This window comes from Siniperca chuatsi, linkage group LG1 (genome assembly GCF_020085105.1).
Source record: "Siniperca chuatsi isolate FFG_IHB_CAS linkage group LG1, ASM2008510v1, whole genome shotgun sequence".
In the NCBI taxonomy this organism is placed as follows: domain Eukaryota; kingdom Metazoa; phylum Chordata; class Actinopteri; order Centrarchiformes; family Sinipercidae; genus Siniperca; species Siniperca chuatsi.
The window spans coordinates 23,676,132-23,695,454 of record NC_058042.1 but is presented as its reverse complement, the minus strand read 5'-3'; the positions used below and the strand labels follow the sequence as shown (position 1 = coordinate 23,695,454).

Below are 19,323 nucleotides of genomic sequence, written 5' to 3'. Positions count from 1 at the left end.
AAATGAATTCAAGTTAAGAAATAGACATAAAAAATATTTCCTTTCTGTATCTTAACTTGTATCTTGTAAAAGCAAGTGTCCTGCCATTCTTTACATTCTGACTTCAAGACGGTCTAACTTTTTTTTCTCCTGTTCTGCCTGAATTAATTTTGAACTTTTACTCATATCACTCCTCCCACTGCTATCCATCAGCATTGTCATTTTTTTCCATATCTTAGAGTACATCCAATAATCTACCCTGCCAACCTGTATCTACCCATGTCCTACGCCACTAATCTCTCTGTGCACTCTCTCACATCTTATTGCCCACTCCTCTATTTGGCAGCAGACAAAGCACTAGCTTACAAAAGATCTGAAGTGACTAGAGTCCTGCAGTCCCTGCAGCAAGACTCAGGTATCATCAGAGCTGGATGCTGGCCAGTAATCGATGGGAACGTGTGCATGCTGCCATTGACAAGAGACTTGGTTCATTATCACCTTTCTCCATCACCCTCAATCACAACTATTCAACCATCCAACACCACCAGCTCCTCTGTGACTGGCAATACTATACACTCAGCGGTGATGGAAAGAGTGGACACTAAATGCATACACATGACCGTTTAATGTGTAAATAAATCACCTGTTATGATGATTTCTATAACACTTACAAATAATGGATCTTCAGACATGAAATTGTCCTATGTACTGGAGTGAAATAGAATGGGGGGCAAAATTCAAAGTCACACTCATGTAGATTATTTTAATGTATAATAACTATGTTATGTTACTGTCACAGTATTCAGTAAAGTACATAAGTATTATCAGAAAGTACTCGTTCTCCCCTGTGACTGATATACTATTATATATGACATTATTAGATTGATAATACTGATGTGAGAATGTGTAAGAAGAAAAAGCTAAATTGTGCCACAAAATTTTTAACTAATCTTTGCTTTTTTGTTAAATATTGGCTACTTTTACCTCTTTGGGCATCAAACTGTTATTTGAATGAAACTATCTGAGCAGTTTAGAGGGGGCTTTGGTCAATGTGATCTCATGGGATGGTGTGTAAGTAGCCCGCCACCTACAGGACATTTTGCGTGCTAGCTATCCATTCTGTGAGTGCACTGAAAAAAAATCCGGTACACAGCCCTGACTCTGTAAATGGGAAATAAACAAGGTGGCTCGGACCGAGCCACACAACACTATTCCAGCCATGATTTGTGTGTCAGGTAACGTTAAATGACTTGCCCACAGACATTCAGCTTACTTTCTAGTTTGCCAAGATATGCTGTTGCTGTGATGTTAGCTATAGCAGCAGGAGAGTTGTGAGTATCGCTGTCTGGATCTGGTTTGCTGGCTCTGGGAAACGTCGTGTCTTCTCTGGCTGTTAGTTTGCTAACCCACAACCAAGCTAACTTTAGTTACATTACTTGCTGTGTCATTGTTCGCTCTATATCATGCTATTTGTCATGGTATTGGATTTCTCCAGAATCGCATACCCCACCTTTAAGTAAAGGATCTGAATACTTCCTGCTCAAGGACACTATAGCATTTAACTCCCCACTGCTCCAGTGGAGCTGCTCCTGCGTGTTGCACTGGATGCCTCCCAGGTGTTTTATGAACATCACACAGTGTATTGCTGGAGAAGAATATGCATGCTCAGCAAACCTCCCCTTGATAAAAATAAAGGTTAAAATAGGACAAATAAATAAGCAGCCATGCACACTATTTACATTGTAGGAGTTTGGTGTCTATAAGCAGCTCCAAAGACAGGAAAAGCACCACCAGGATGACACAGGCCACCAGGATACAGTTGAAGCCAGCGCTGAGCAGACAGACCTGCCACAGGGCCACTCGACGACCACAGCAGGGCTTCAGCCAGTTGGACCTGGAGAGAGTAAACACAAAAAATGAGGTAGGTTTCATTATATAAAGTAGATTTGTATCAGTATGGGTTATTCTATTGCATTTACATAATACACAAATGAGAGAGATGCAAAAGAATAAAAAGGTAGTACATGTCATAAAAGTGAAGTAGGTATTTGAGGTCAATGTATTGCCTTTAAACAAAGTAAAACTAAGGCAAATAAATTGACAAAGTGACATACTGAGATGTGACACTTGAATAATTAATTATATTCCAGCACAGCATATTTAAACCCGACATCATTGACTAATGGATGAAATCTATTCTTGCATTGATTCCCAGTCCCCTCAGAGTGCAATGCTGAACAATATTTCAGTGGTTTGATATTTGAACTCCCTGACATGGCCAACAGAGGGTGGTAGTTTATACTCATGAAAGGTGATGTCTGTTTAATCCAAGCAAAGTTTGGTGGTGATGGCCAGAGCAAAGGGAAAGGAAGTGTGGTCAGACAGCATTGACAGAGAAAGGGACAGTGAAGCTCTGTGAAGTAGTGGGTGTGACTGGAATACTGATGGACTCTTTTTTACATGGCGATGAAGGGAGTCACTGTAGAGGATGCTGCTTAGAAGGAAGGATTTCGCATTCAGAAAAATCAGGGGCCTGAGACACAAGTGAAAGCATGAGATAACAAAAATTCAAATGAAATTCACATCTGCATATCAATCTGAGAATTGTTTGTTTATCTGTGGAATAAGTATTTCAAATGAAACACTAACCACATAAGAAACTCACAATCTCCTGTCTGATGGAAAATCAGGCCTTTAACTCAGATAATATGCTCCAGAGAAAATAGTAAGTGAACATTTTTAAGACTTGAAAAAACAAAAGCTTTATTTTGCCAGGTACTGTAAGAATCCAGCATTTAGGCCATTAAAGTGTCTGGCAAGATGACTCAATGCTATTTTGAAATAGTGGCTAGTCTTACAGACCAGCTACTACAAGGGCTGACAGTAGGAGATGAGAGAAACAATGCCTCTCACCAGCTCTCCAGCTGGAGTGGAAAGTTGGCTCTGCCCACTACCTTTCCCTTCTCCCCATGCACTGGCACGGAGGAGACAGACGTTGGCAGAGCATTTCTCTCCTCTGATCATGTCTTCATTCCTTGGCTTGGTGCTAATATGAGCTGCAATGGTGGCAAAATGGCTCAGTTTTAACTGTGGCTTCAAAACTGATTATGCTGCATTCATTATGGAAGAATGTGGATTTTTTATCTGTTTTTAATACCAGTTATAGCCTATTAAACCACATCACGTTCTCACTTTAAAACTGTTGGATGAAAACACGTTCTATCCTTGAAATGAGTTTTATAAGAGCGTGTTTATAAGAGAGAGTGTTTGAATGGGATGATATAAATTAAGCCATAATAAAAGTCCTACTTTTACCTTCATGTTTGCTGTGTAACAACTACATCCCAAAACCAATTCCTTTAGAAAATCAAGCTCTGAAATGACAGATTGTATGGTGGTTTGATGAAATATAGCAGTTTCCTTCTACAGCAGATCATGTAAAAGTCTGTACTGTACATAGGATGATGTGGGGTGGAGAAATTCTTGGCTGGCTCCCAGTATAAGTGCATGACTACAAGAACCAGAGCATTTACTGTAGTTGATTCAATGCTGTTGCATAACTATCCCCCAGGGGAGACTTTTTTTTTATGTGTCACCTCCTCATCTCTGACATATTAACTTCTGCTCAGTCAGTGGAAGAAGCCACACATGTGTCTTTTTTCAATTCACGTGTCCATGGCTCTTTCGCTATTTGATCAAGGAGAACTGTTGACTTTTCACACAACCTCCACAGCAGATCAGCAGTCAAAGTTGAATCTACCTTAATTGAAAACTAATGAAAACATATCATTATGATATTTTAGCATAGTTCTGTTGACTAGGCCTTATACTCCAACCAGAGTTGTAACTATAGACACAATCTTTACACTTTATATGTGTTTAAGGCCCTGTTACAAACAAAGAAGTATGACCACCAAATACACATTTGTCATGTTAGACATAGACTGTGGGGGATTGTTGGGCTAAAATGGTTGCCCTAACCTGTTTAAGGAATTTGTCTGACCCTAATAACAGACCATTTCTGAAGACACAGGACATTGCTGAAGAATGAGCTGCAGAAGAAGCGAGACATTTTTCTCTCCAATTCTCCTTATGATCACCTAGAGTAAGACATTTATGAAGCAATAAGGGAAACGTTTTCAGCAGCTGTAGAGTTGATCCCTCCACCCTTCCATTGGTTTTTCAGAGAAAAGTATTCGTTCAAGGCTGGCATGGGCAGAGCCACTAGCCTGTAAACAACGCATAGCTAATCTAATAAAGGTGTAATCATGCTGATAGCAATCATCTTCTTGGCTTTGGGTGGGGTGGCACAAATGTGCAAGCTCCAGATGGTGTAGAATCTGCTCCACCAGCATCTTGGCGAGACTCTGTGGATGCCAAGTATCGTGCCATCCTGAGAACCAGCCTACATGCCAACCTATATACTGTATATATATATATATATATATATATATATATATATATATATATATATATATATATATATATATATATATATATATATATATATAGATATATAATCACTGCATCAACATTCATATATATATATTAATACTAATTAATATGTTATACTATTTACACTGTAGGTCTGGTACAAAATAGAAAAGTGACAAACTGATTAAATGTTGTTGGACATTTAATAGTAAAAGATACCAAAAGCATATTTTGCATAAATCTGACATGGTGAACAGAATTATCTGAATAGAATACATTTTGGACACATTCTTGAGCTAACATTTAACTTAAACTTGATTTCACTTGATTTAACATGAGTGAGTTTGGTGTGTAGCTTTACTGAGTAAACTCTGGATCAGAAGACTTGGCGCATAAAACCTACACTTCACCAACCAAACTCAACTGCAGTGACAAGTGATGCAGCGTGTAGGCTCATGAGGTCTTTGCAGCTGTGTCATGCCATGACATATGAGCAACAACCAACTGACCAAAGGTCACAACTACAATCCTTTTAACTACTCAGTGTCCAGTCACATATCGTCAATATTAATTTCATCTATACATCTGCAGCAGTTACTTTATCATGCATGCCAGCCACACCCCACAGCATATGTTCCCATACTAGAAATCAAGCAAACACAAGCTGCTACATTACATCAGTGACTTTCAAACAATCAGCTGATGAGATGTGAGGCAGTTATGAAAAATCTATTGTTTCTATTGTTCAACCAAATTAAATCTGGCAATGAGAAATCGATAAAACAATCATTGTAGGCGACAATTTAAGAGCACTTATTATTTAATTTACAAATGCAATAAAAGGAAGACATCATTATTTCACTGGGAAAACATTCAAGTTTTTGTTCATGGGGCCATTAAACAAGAAACATAACTCATTGTGTCCTAATTTAAACAGGAACTGAGTGAATGATATACTTCAGCTATGCATCTCTTTCCATTTAAATATTCACTGACTGCTACTGATCTGCTCCACCAGAGCAGTTGGAATGTGGTCACCTTGACAGTAAGGTGAGGAGAGTTACTCATTCACCCTCTCCACCCACATTTTCCATGAGACTCTGGGGATTTGTACCAGTCAACCTCCAGTAATAACCTTCTCTAACCTTTGTGGATTCGTGGCTACTCGCAGCAGTACACATACAGTAGAGTCTCATTTAACCAAACCCTTTTTATCCAATCTGATTGTATCAACATAATAAATGGAATATTTAACACTGTGAGAATATATTCTAAAAATGTCTCTCCAACAATGGTATTTCCTTGTTGAGTCATGTTAGTGCAAGTGAGACCGCAGGCAGTTTTGGAATATGTTTTATTTTTCTTTTGCGCTGAAGAAAATCCCCCACTCAAAAAAAGAAAGAAGAGCAAAATCCATGCATCCATTTGAGTCATCCAAACATTCCACTGGTTCAAACAACCTCCATTTCCAGAGGTTATGGTTTAGCAAACTTCCACCATATGATTAGATAGTCCATCAAAGTGCATCTTATATCAAATGATTTCACGCTTCATTCAACTGCTGCAGGGAAGGAAAAAGTAAGAAAAAATTACCAGAACAATAAAACTCCATGAGTGGGAGTAGTAAAAAGAAGTGGTAAAAGTGAAATACTCTTCTCACAAACTTTATAAGGGTACAGTCCCCTCAGGCTTTAATGGCTCTAGGAATCATTTCATAGTGCAGCCAATCACAATGAACACCACTGAATACAATACTTAAAAGGAAAGTCCACTTTTGGGGTAATATTACTATTTCCCTTCATACCACCAAAATAGGGCATAAACCAGGATACAGGTACACTGAGGTTTCCTCAATGCACCACTTAACCCCGTATCTTGGCACAGTTTGAAAGTATACCCACTGGTGACATTAGCCTAGCCTAGCTTATCTCAATTAATGGATGTCTATGTGATTAAGTAGTATCTCCAATGAAATCCAGGTAAGCACACCTTTAAATGCTTTGGAGATTGATAGAGGGGCTAAATAAGCCACATATTGTCATTTGTGTATTTGTACACAAGACATTCATTTCATAACTAAGGAAACTTCCTGTTTACATGTGTCCACAACCATGATCCACATGATCTTTGATTTCGTATGGTCAGAAAAATTGTTAATGCTAGGCTTACAAGTGCAAAGCATTAAAGCAATAGTGCGACATTTGGGGAAATACGCTTATTCGCTTTCTTGCCATGAGACGAGATGATTGATACCACTCTCATGTCTGTACGCTAAATATGAAGTTAACGCCAGAAGCTGGCTAACTTAGGTTAGCACAAAGACTGGAAACAGTTAGCGTTGCTCTGTACGTGTAAAAACGACAAGGGGTGGGATTTGGGGGGTTGGGTGTGTGTTATGTGCCAGACTATTTTTTTGCCGGAAGCAGTGACTTCTTGGAATCTCTGCCTCACGTGATGACAAGACTACAGGAAGTTACTGCTCTTGGCCAATAAATAGTCCAGCACATACATGTGTATTAGTGAGCTTTAGAGGTGTTGGTAGGCAGATTTTTTTTTTACCTTTTGACAGAGCCAGGCTAGCTGTTTCCACTAGTTTCTGGTCTTAATGCTAAGCTAAGCTAATGGGTCACTGGCTATAGCTTCATATTTAGAAACCAGAAACAAGAGTGGTATCGATCTTTGCATTGAAGTCTCTGCAAGAAAGTGAACAAGCATATTTCCCAAATATCAAACTATTCCTTTAAACCCTTGGTGTAGAAGGTATGTTTCCCTACTGCTGAGTGGAGCTTGATCCAATAAATATCCAGAAATTTAGCTAAAAAAAAAGACTAATCTCACCATTCGTCTTTAAAGTCCACACAGACTTGAAAAAGACATTCATGAGCTTGCATGAGTCTTTGGGTAAAAAGGAAAAAAGTACAATTTCCCCCAAAACTGTCCCTTTAAGCACAACATCTAGTAACCAGCACTACACTTGTTCATCGAAAGTCAGCATCCTGGCCAAGTTCGAATCTATCACCTGAGGATATTAAAATGAGTTAACAAGGCAATAAACATGTAAGTTACAATCTGCCCAGTGTTGATAACAAGCACAATCTTTTTACAGGCTAACTGCATCACACAAAGCAATGCATCACACAAGCTCACATGCACAGATGAACAAGGGATGTGAGTTCACAGGCAGTGTGAAGACTCTTTGAGCTTTGATACATTAGACAAATAGGCTAAATTCAGTGAATGTGTGTGTCCTTACTTCATGTCATGCCAAAACTAGCCTAGCCCAGAGGGGATGCAGTCAGACGCTGCTGGTGACACATGCAGTATATTAATGAGTCTTATTAAAGCAACAGAACAGTAGCAAATGTTGTTTCTCTGACCCACTCAGCCCTGACGGCCTGACAGAACCACCTGGCCCAAGTCACTAGTAGACAAGCATATACAGTGGACAAGGTCACCTCTCAAACTGCTTGTTTTCAAACTCACTATAGCTTCATGGATTTTCACATTGACATTTTTCACAACCTAATATTGATTTACAAAATAACAATCATATTGCCATTGTCAAATTGCAAGACTTTTTGGACACAAACATGGAGTACAAATGGTCTTTCTTCATTTGCTCTCTCTCTCTACATTTCTGTCTTTATCTCTCCTGCTTTCTCTCTTTCTCTGTCCACTCCTTCTTTCTCTACGTTCTACTGTCAGTGTGTGTTGAGCAGGTTGATATAGCTGTCACTGTTTCCTACTGCCAGTGAGATTGAGTGGAGCTGGACAGGGAAACAGAGGAGGGAGATTAAATCAGGGAAAGTAATCGATACCAGCATGTCGAGTGAGCCACCAAACGCTGGGACTGTCAGACTCACAGCACCTGATGGTCTCATCAGGTAAAGTACTCCACTGCAGTGGATGGGGTTATATTGCTTAAACATTCATCCATCCTTAGTCCAATGGACAGCAATAGAGGATTAGTCATTTCACTCAAATTGCATACATTTAAAGTTTTCCTCATTGGGAAATATTATGCTTTGACTATTTCTACTTCTCACAATTCTTCTACTTTGTCTTTTACTCTTGCCATGTTTGTGTATTACCAGCAACAACTGAGAAATGCACATAATATTAAGATCAGTACTTTACTTAGCTCTGGAAGGGGCAAATGTTGGTGATTTGATGATGAAAAATCTTCTAAAATGAGACTTTTTACTTTTTTGCTCTCTGTACAGGAGTTAAGAAGAGTTAAAACTCACTCAAAGAAGTAGTAGTAATTACATTTGCATTATTTTATTAATTACTTGTTGGCCCTTTTTTAGACCCCTAAAGTCCGCTTGCGCACCTGGAGGAAGCCCACACAGACACTGGAAAACATGTAAGCTTCACACAGAAAAGCCGGCCAGTGGCTTCAAACACCTTTATTCCTAAATAATTCTTCAGCTGTAGTGCACAATAAAAAATAAAAAATAAAAAACGGGGACAAAACACAAAGTTAATATTATAGCATTGTATAAAGGGTGTATCACTGCTGCTGTTATGTTATGTATGTGTATGTAAGTAATTGTGATTTTATTTTAAATATTCAAATACAACTGAGTAGAGCATTTACAAAAAAAAGGTAGCCTATAAAAGTTTGAAAACCTTAGCAGCCAAAATGTGTTTAATTTCTGTGATTAATATGTAGTATTGTAAGTCCAAACAATGGGGGAAACACACACTGTACAACTTGCTGCAGTCTGAGTCCTTTGACGATTCATAATGAACAGATGGACTGATTGTTCTGTTTTGTCTAAACACCATTCAATAAAGTGTAATAACTTGTGTGTCATGAATTAGGGCAACATCTAATCTATTTAACATCTATTTAATTTTTAAGTTTTACTCACAACACATGAGTTTTTTCTATGACTTGAGTTCTATTAGTGGCTTATCACCTGAGGTGCTTTGAAAATGGTGATGACGACTATTCCTGGGATGAGAGGTGCGATTGTGAATGTTCAGTGAGATCATCTCGACACTTTTTATGTTGTGTTGGTGTACAAGAAATGTGACCCCAATGGATGAAACTAATTTACACCTATACTGAGAAACAGAGAGAAAGAGAGAGAGAGAGAGAGATAAAACAAGATATTGTATCGTGTTCAGTCAAGTTCATTCAATTCAGCATTTAATGGTTTAGTTTAGTTTAGTTAAACAAGACCAAGAGTTTACAGCCACACTAGCGGCTCTGGGAGGCTACACTTGGGCACAGTGTTTGTTTGATGGTAACGTCAGCAATGCTAACTTGCTGATGTTGCATTAGCATGTAGGCTAATGTTTAACATGATCAGCATTTTAGTTAAGCATGTTAGCATGATGAGGCTGATGAGAATGTTGTTAGTTTTGCAGGTTCACTAAAGTCAGTAGTCTTTATCCTCTGGTGACCATGAATGTGTGGAGAAGATTTTATGGCAATCAACTCAATAGTTGTTGAGGTATTTCAGTCTGACGGACCGACCAACAGCATCCTGGTTAGCACTAATGTGTTTCAAAGTTGCAATGGGCAATTTCTGACCACTAGAGGTCAGAAAGTGACTCAAAAGCAAACTTATAACAATAAATCTTGGCATATTAACTTATCAAATGTTGTTACATTACTCACATATCAGCTAAAACAGAAAAGCATGGGATACCCTCAAGCCATCTGTCAAATGTATTGTATGTAAAGGAAAAAATGTGTTTCTGTCTGTCTTCAATGACCTCACAGCACAGACAAATTATTTCCTACATACATGAAGCGTACAGTCACAAGATACTAAAAGACATCACGGACATGGCTATAGATTATTGCCCTTCAGTTTTAGTTGGGGTTTTTTAGTGACTGGCAGTAAACACACCATCTTTGTTCACTCATTTGTGTTATTGCCAAACCAGAACCTCCTACAGCCAGTGCTCCCAGCAGTGGCTTCAAGGCAAAAGGTCCACAGTTTGTCGATGTAAGATCATTGTTTATACAGCCAAACAACATGCTGTCAAAAAGCACTTCAGTGCTTATGGAATTTGTTTTTAACGGGAAAGAAGAGAAGGGACAGGTGCAAGTAGACCTTCTTCTTCCTGAAGGAAGGATTACGAGTGTCCTTTCAAGCTAAATCACAGTCTGCTGATGGCAATGCAGCCTTACCTGACAAAACAGACAACAGACAGGCAGCATCATGTCCTCCCCTAGAAACAAATGTGTCTCCACACTCACAAACACACTCATACACAATGCGTCATGCTAAAGCAAGTGGGGAAAAGGTGGAGTACCAACTAAGCATAAAATACATGCTGAGTTTTCCTGATGCTGTCAGATTGCAGGTAATTAATTTTACATTTGAAAGGTTCCCCATTACCAATGCCTGTGCACCATTGATCACAACACATCAGCAGGGAAGAGGCAAGCCCCAAACTCCTGCAGCACTTTCAGTGGAAACGGAACCAAAAGAATAAATGACTGACCCTGAAGTCAAGATATAAATCTCTGAGGTACTGACTTCTGCTCAAAGATAGAGCAGCTTTTGTTTTTTTGAAACTTTCACTCTGGCAACAGCTAAAAAGAAATATGACAAGTGAATTATTACTATACAGTATTTACCTTCCTACATCAACAATATTGTTAGGCAAACAAATTATTTATTTAAATTGTTCATTTGTTTATGTGTGACAGTTACATAACAGCTTCTAAGTTTCACTCCAAGTCATGCTAGCAACAATAGCAGATCCTGTACTAGAGACAATAGTACTGTGGCTGGTTAAATAAAGATGATAACACTTTAAAGGTTAGTATATGAAAGGCCATCTAAAGTTGTGTAAAGTACAGTTTACAAGGCTAATAGATACTAGAAACATTAAACTAGAAAGCACCCAAGGCACATTTTCAACACATATAGTTTCATTCATGAAAAAAGCTGGTATTGACTCACAAAATGACCCCACACGATGACTACAAACAACGCAGCCGTGTCGTTTTGTGTCTCTTTCAGTCCGGGTGTCTTGCTCCAATGTAGGAGGGGTGGGGGTCTTTTACATGTCTGTGCCCAGAGGCCCATTGTCTCATAATCTTTCCATGCCTGTAAGATACTTGGAGTTACGAATAGCAGCTATTTATTGATTTAATTTCATTTCAGAATATTTGAATTTTTATTTATTTTTTATTTATTACACTGAGTAAACAAGATGACTATTAATAATGTACAGTTTATTATTGCCAAGAACCAGGGCCTTAAATTTGAGTCTTAACACATTTTTCAAGTTTCTAAACCTGCCACTGTCACCCTGTAATGAGAAATGTTCAGAATATGAGTATATACAGTATATATATACACACCTGACAACATGTAGTACTTATTTTGTGCTACTTCTCACAGCAGCACAGTGAGGTCTAAAGAAGTAAGTGCTAAGGTTATGGCCAAGATAGCTTCAAACCTGTTGCTGAAAGGCATCACATTTGATGTTACATACATAATACAAGAAAGACATGATTTAGATTATATTTAACCTGCAGCTAGAGGCCTAAGTTTACTGTGAGCAGTTCTTCATGCACACAACACAATGAACAAGGGCAACTGGTGTTGAGTTTTCACTCGCAGTCCTGTGGGAACGCTGGGGAAAGACTCATTTGTATGTTACAAGGGGACAGGAAGGTCAGTGTGTGTGTGTGTGTGTGTGTGTGTGTGTGTGTGTGTGTGTGTGCGTGTTTGTGTACGAGTGCTTTCACAGGTGTATTCTGTATTCTATGTGTGTATACCAAATGTGGGCATTCATATGTTTGCAGCCGATCAGAGTCAGTCTAGATCAGTGTACTGATACTATAGACCACACTTAGTTATACATATAGATCGCAGCTGAAGTGACAGAAGTGAATTGATCTGAAAGAGAAGCCACTGTGGAGCTCATTTAAGATGCAGCAAACAAAACAAAACTGCATTTTGACTTCATGGACAAGAAAGACTAATGAGACTCTGCGTGGTGCTTTTAAAACAAAATGGTCAAATATTCCGAAGTGAACAGAGCTAAATTAACATGGGCTTTAGTTTTCTCAGCAAATGCTTGGTCATTGATATGTTCTAGCACTACTGTGATCAATTACCTTTCAGGGATCTACTATACTGTCACTAATTATATTGTACATTACAGTACAAATCTATTTGGCATTTCATAATAAACAATATCTATATTTCACAGAAAATCTTGCAGTGTCTATTGTATCTAGGACTCCCTTCACGTACGGTCTTAACATGTGTCATGTGTGATTGGTGTGTGTTTGGACAGAGCAACCAAACATACAGTACAATCCTCAGTGTACAGTGCTGAACTGACGATTTAATCCAACAAACCACCAACAACCAGTAATAACACGGTGTAATTAGCGCCTGTGGATTATTTTGATTTGCTGTGTCACAAATTTTAGGTTTAAAAAAAATTGGTGAGTTTCAGGTTTTTAGCTACTTTGAGCCCCACAATTAAAATGCAGTTAAAATCCATTTCCATAGAAATATGTTTTTATTTCTTTTTGGTAACTGCCTTTTTCAAATCAACACCCACATGGTGTTACTATTCATGTTTGGGGGTAAGATGGAGGGTTCGAATTAATGCTGTTTTAACCGAGAGAAATTATCTTTTAATACAGAGGTAAAGAAAAACACATCTACGTACATCTGCACTGAGGCCACCAAGCTGGTCTCCACTAATAGGTTTTTGCTCCGGCACTTGATCCCTCTCCCCTATTAGCCAGAAAAGCAATCTCACAATACTTATGTCCGTGAATATTAACCATTCCACCACCACTCTGTACCTCCTCTCTGAAGGTGATTTAGGGGAGGACCTGTGAGGACAGGGGTTAAATGAGCTACACGAGGGGCTGTCTAGGTATTTTTCTTTGGGACCATTATCATATAATCAATACTGCAATTGTGCAAGCCTGTGGGGCTTGAAATAAAAGCACTCTTTCAGCATTTTTCATAATTTGGGAAATCTCTGAAATAAAAAAGGTTTATCCATGTCCATTTGTCCCCAAGACAGTCAAGAAAACATCTATTTGAAAACGGTGAAAACTACACAGGCCAGCAGCCCTCCCTGTGGCCGAGGAATTAAGAAGCCTGGGAGATAACAGGGAGGCTGGTTACTCTCTGGTCGCTGTCTCAGACAACTTCCTGTGCTCTCTAATTAAATCAGGCCAAATTGGCTCGACCAGGTGAGAGCCTTCAGAGAATGCATTATTTTAAAAAGCAAGACTTCAACATTTGACTTTTATTTCCCTCCTCTAACAAAGTTGCAGTGTGTAAAGTAATAATGCAGTGATGGACCCAGCAAATGGTTGCACAAATCTGTTTTGGTTCTGCTTATTGAGAGAGGTACCGTGTTAAAACTAAGTCCCACATGACCCTTTAACAATATGGCAAAACACTGCGCAGGTTTATTGATTAACTTTATTTGTCAGGGACCACATACAAAATACAATAATCTCATGCAAAGAGATGTATTGTACCACATTTAGCTACTAATTTCCATCTGCAGTGCCTTGGCAGGTAGATGCAAACATTAATATTACTAATGCAATTAATACAAATACAATGGCCTCACGTCTTCAAATTCTCCTCCAAGTTGATGCGCTTTCGTCCAAATAAAGAAAACATTTAATTCGTGGCATGATTTAAAAGTTTAGTTCATGTCCAGGTTACAAAAGTCATGCCTGCTACATCTACCCAGAGATGGTTGTGATCATATGCAAAGGGCCATCTTTATTTTCCTTCTTTAACCACTTTCTAAAGCTTGCAAATGGGCCAGTAGTTATTGCCAAAATGGAACATTTGGACCCTTGGCCTAACGCTGGCGGGTGGCAGAGGGCAGGAGCACTTGTTTTTTCCTCTTTTCCCCCCTTTGCTCATTGCAGATTTAGATGAACCATCTGGTGTTGGTACCTAACCCTGGACTCCTTGCACATTTGGAACAGACATATCAGCAACATATGCTTCTGTCTCCGCGTCTGGCAACCACACACCAATCACTGGGATGAGAGGTGACATCATTCCACTGCTCAGGTGTGCACTTGTAATGGCAGTGGAGGAGAGGGGGGTCCTTAAGACATTTCTACACTGCAAGCTTTTATCCAAGTGTTATCCATTGTCTTCACACAATAATAAGCCCAGGTAATTCCCCTTATCTCTTACCACATTGTCAGCATCATACTCTGCACCCTGACCTTTTCCATAACTTTTTATGTGTATGTCATACCACAGACTTTGGCAGCAAGACATTTTCTGCCACCAATCAGAAGGTCGGCGATTCAATCCCAGCTTCCCCCAGCCTACAAGTCGAAGTGTCCTTGCTCAGGACACTGAACCCCAAATTGCTCCCAAGGGCTGTGCCCTCGGTGTGTGAATGATTAGTTTCTTTCAACTGATGAGCAGTTGGCACCTGCCATCAGTGTATGAATGGGGTGAATGTGATATGTAGTTAAAGCGCTTTAAGTAGTTAGAAAGGCGCTATATAAATACAGTCCATTTACCATTTACTTATAGTTGAGTTTGAGGCTATATTTTATTCTATGTTCTGTTTGTCCTGTAAAGAGAGTTAAGCAGAGTATTGTCACAGATCAGTTACCTGTCATTGTCACATTACTCAGTGACAGTCTACCAACGTGGCCTTGGTTGTTGTTGTTGTTGCCTACAGGGTTTAGTTCATTTCCAGATTTTCCAGTTCAATGTGTTTGTCCACGTCAAACCGTTTTTCTCTTCTGATAGATATGAGAAATATGTTGTAATTTCTAACATAATCATTATACAAAAAACATTTCAAAACTCAGGGAAATATACCTTCTGATTAGATGCTGCAAGCTAGATATTTTTATTATTATGGAACTCTATTTAAAGATTTTGAATCATTTTTGTGATTGGCCACCAGTGACTATTTAATTACCAGTTTAAACAATCAATGCAAGCCGCAGATGAGGCCAGGTCCTTCAAATCTCCCTCGCTGACATTCTTTGTTACATCCGGCATTTTCTCATTTTCTTTCCACCAGCAGCAGCCTACACAAATACCAGCTGAAATGCACCAAAAGAACCCTTCAACCTAAAAAAAAAAAAAAAAAAAAAAAAAAAAGTGAGCAAACAAACAAAAGCAGCTTGATGACTAGGGGGAGAGTGGGCTGCCATGAAAGTGCTGAACACAAGCCCATGCCACCTTGGTCCTCCCAGCATTTTTCCTAGACAGGAAGATGGATGGGCCCAACTCTATTAATAACTACACTCCACTTACCATGACGCCAAAACTGCTAACACTGCAACTGCCCCCTGATGCTAGCTAGAACAACCACCTCCCACAATGTCGCCCACGTCTCTCCTGATAGGAACACTGTGTTAGGCAACAATACAGTAAACGGGTGCTGGAAATCTCCAACCTGTCCACCTCTCTTCACCCTCACCACAGGACCATGAACCTGTCCTGAAGGCTTGCGAAGATGCCTCTGGTAGTTTTGGTCAGTGAGATGTGCTGACAAGTGTGTGCAGCATGATTTACAGTGATTTAAAAAAACACAGGCTGCTTCTTGGCATTTAGTTTAGTTACAGTCCAGTTTAGATTGGTATTCACCATGGGAAGGCATACTTTGTGTGAAATCGAGGGCAGAAAAAGATGGAAAAAGATGAGATGGTGAGTGTGAAAAGAAAAGAGTAAGAAACTGAGGGAATATAAGAACAAAGAGAAAAATCAGGAGAAATATAGAAATATGTAGAAAGGTGGTGAAAGAGAGGGAAAGAAGAGCCTATCTAAATGTGCAGAGGCATCAATGAAGGAACACTATTGTTCCTAATGAGATGTGACAGCCCAGTATAAACTGGAATATGAAGTGAACCATGATTACAGAGGATTAGATTAACAACCACTATGTAGTGCAGTGAGAAAGCTTTTCAGGCCTGGCCTTGTTTCCTCTCTCTCTCAGTGTATAAATACTCTATGTGCTGTGTTTCTGGTCATGCATGCACAAATATGTGTGTGTGTGTGTGTGTGTGTGTGTGTGTGTGTGTGTGTGTGTGTGTGTGTGTGAGAGAGAGAGAGAGAGAGAGAGAGAGAGAGAGAGAGAGAGAGAGAGAGTAAGGTAGAGAGAGAGAGGAGGGGTTGTGTGTGAGTGGCTTCTTTGCCGTCATGCGAAGTGAGGGCAGCACACTATACGAGAGATAGCAGTAAGGTCAGCTCCACCTTCACAATGCTACAGGCTATGATATGCAAACATGGCTGACAGTAGGTGCTTCATCACACAGTGGCAGCTTGACACAGGAGCCTTTTCTCTTGATTAATCCCCTCTGCTTGCTTCCTGCTATGAAACACGCTGCAACCTTACAGCATATCGGCAACCCATAATAACGCAAAGCTCTGTTCGTTTAGCATCTAATCTGTAAACCTGTGAGGAAAAATACAGCCAAAATACAGATAGTTGTCACTATCTCCCAACATGTAAATATGGGATTTTTTTTTACATGTTCTGCAGTTTTTCTCTGAGTTTCAATTTCAGTGACTCGTTAACGAAACTGATTAGATCAATAACTTTAAAAAACACGACAAGCTGCTACATGAAATTTGACATAAACAATTAACACATTACAACAGAAAATATACCTGTTTAGTTTGCATATTTTTCATTTACACACACTTTCTTTCCGGAATGAGTAGATGAGAAAGTTTTGCTGACAGCGAGGAACTCCCTAACTACCGGTGAAAATAATTTCCACCTCTCAACCAATGAGCCGTCACCATGTTGATGAAACATCTCTACTGTGGTTGTGACATTCTCACTTTCAGGAGCGCACACTCTCGTTTTGCCAAACATCACTACAGAGCATGCCTAAACATTTCCCATGCACAGCTTTCTTTGTGACGCTCCCTCACTGTCTCAGAAAGCCAATGAGCCAGGTAATGCACTGGGAGTAGAGGAGTGTGTGGGATGGTGGTGAGGCAATCCACTTTCCCAGGTAGAGTCGGTGGAGCAGTCAACAGATTCCTCTCCCACATACATTTTGATTTTGATGGCTGTGGATTGCTGTCCCACTGCCGCTGTCTTGCCTTCTGTCAACTTCACTTCATCGTTCCAGACGGCCATAAAAAAGGTTCATTACCTCTGCTCCATTTCCCTAAAGGTGAGTTTAGCAATCGGCCTCTCTGCTAGATGCGCGCCCGCTTTTCCTATGTGCATTCTGAAAGCAAATACAGATACGAGCCTGATGGTGCTTACATACTGTTAAGACCCAACAATGTCAACTCACAGGTAGCTGATGATAAAAGCGCTGACTTACGAAACCCGCCCACTGCCGAAGGAGACCATCGTAAAACACGATGATGGTGCACAGGCGTGGTGCTCGTGAATGTCATTAAAGGAGGCTAATAGCCGTTGTCTGTTTGACAGGTAGATCGATACGGTAATGAGGAGACTGAGGCACAGACGTAATCACCGAAAGCCCAGCGGTGCTGAAAACCACAGAATAAAATAGAATTGGGTCCTGGAGGGCAGCAGGCTGACTGACACATTCAGTGAGACGCTCTCTCGCTACGTCTCACTGATTCTAATGACATGGCCTTAATGTCAGAGGAGTTTCTCACTTTTTCTCTTTCAGGGCTGATTCTCACTACTTCACTCTGTATTCTGTCTAAAAACCTCACCGGCTGGCAAAAACACCTGATGTAATGCGAGACCCATAAACAGCAGGGGTTCATGATGTTTCATCTCTATTATCACAAAGAAAGAGGTATAGGAGCATCCTAATGAAACCTCCTAAAATAAGGCCAAACACAAGGCCTGGTAATAGTGATTAATGTGAGGAATTAGTATAGAATTTAAGGTATAGTAGAGATGTAACGTAGACATTACTGGAGCTCATGCCTGGTGGATTTAAATGGAATTTCATTAAAGCTAAAAGAAAGAATGATGACTTTTACAACTCCCACTGGCAGCATTTTTATAGGCAGACATTTCGCACTAATGACTTGAATATGAAATAGTGACCCCATCGCACTAAGCACAGTTTGAGTAAATTGAGCTCACTGGTAAAATAACCTTCACCGCAGTGACTGGTAAATCTGTTGTTAGAGCTTCTTACAGCAGGGGTTCTTACAGCTTTTCAGCCTCGGGACCAGAAAGAGAACTTTAGTCTCTTGCACTTACACCCAAGCTCATTTGAACATATTGGTGGTCTCGTTTTTTGATTACTCAACAACAGCAGGCCTGTGACCCAGTTATTGGCCAACTCTTAGCTTGAGCAGCCTTACAGGTATTTTACAGGTTGAGCTACAATAGGAAATTCTGCATGCATAATTCATCACTGTACACCAAATGCTTCCCCGACAACACCAGCCCAAGACGACGGGGACAGTCACAGTAAACATACACACATCCATCCATTATGCATAGGGATGGAAATACATGCTATCACTGACCCTGATTTGAAATAGGACACATGGGGGTTGTACTGGTTGCGATACAAACGCAGTGTGAGTGTCGGCACCGCCTACTGTTGACGGTGCATCTGTGAAATCCATCTGTTTCTGGCCATAACTGGCTAACTGAAGGGAACCAATGGAGTGAGACCTGATTTGGTGTCAAACGGAGTACTTGGACAAGGTAGTGTATATGGATTTGGCGTGTGTGTGTGTGTGTGCGTATATGTGTTGGATCCTGTACTACAGCTTATGGTGTTTATGTGCATCCTAGTGAGAGCTAGTGCAAAGAGCCAGGTTTGAGTCACAGTTGCTGGACAAAATGGAAAGACTGGACAGTGAGCAGGCTTTGCACAGTGAAAAAAAAATCTGTTAATGTTGTGACTAATCAAAAGGACAGCTGTGATGTGACCTCATATCCATATGCCATACCAGCATTTCACAAACATGTTAAAGCGGAAAAAAGAAGGACCAC

The 19,323-nt window shown here is 39.9% G+C and overlaps 1 protein-coding gene across 3 annotated transcripts in view; it reads right to left on the bottom strand.

Moving 5' to 3' along the window:
- LOC122873703 (transmembrane protein 266-like) overlaps positions 1-19,323 on the bottom strand; it is a 50,981-nt gene that overhangs the window by 14,003 nt on the left and 17,655 nt on the right. For all 3 annotated transcript variants that reach the window (XM_044190791.1, XM_044190774.1, XM_044190784.1), the window contains exon 4: positions 1,719-1,873. In XM_044190791.1, coding sequence (XP_044046726.1) covers positions 1,719-1,873 — 155 coding nt within the window. The remainder of the gene's footprint in view (positions 1-1,718; positions 1,874-19,323) is intronic.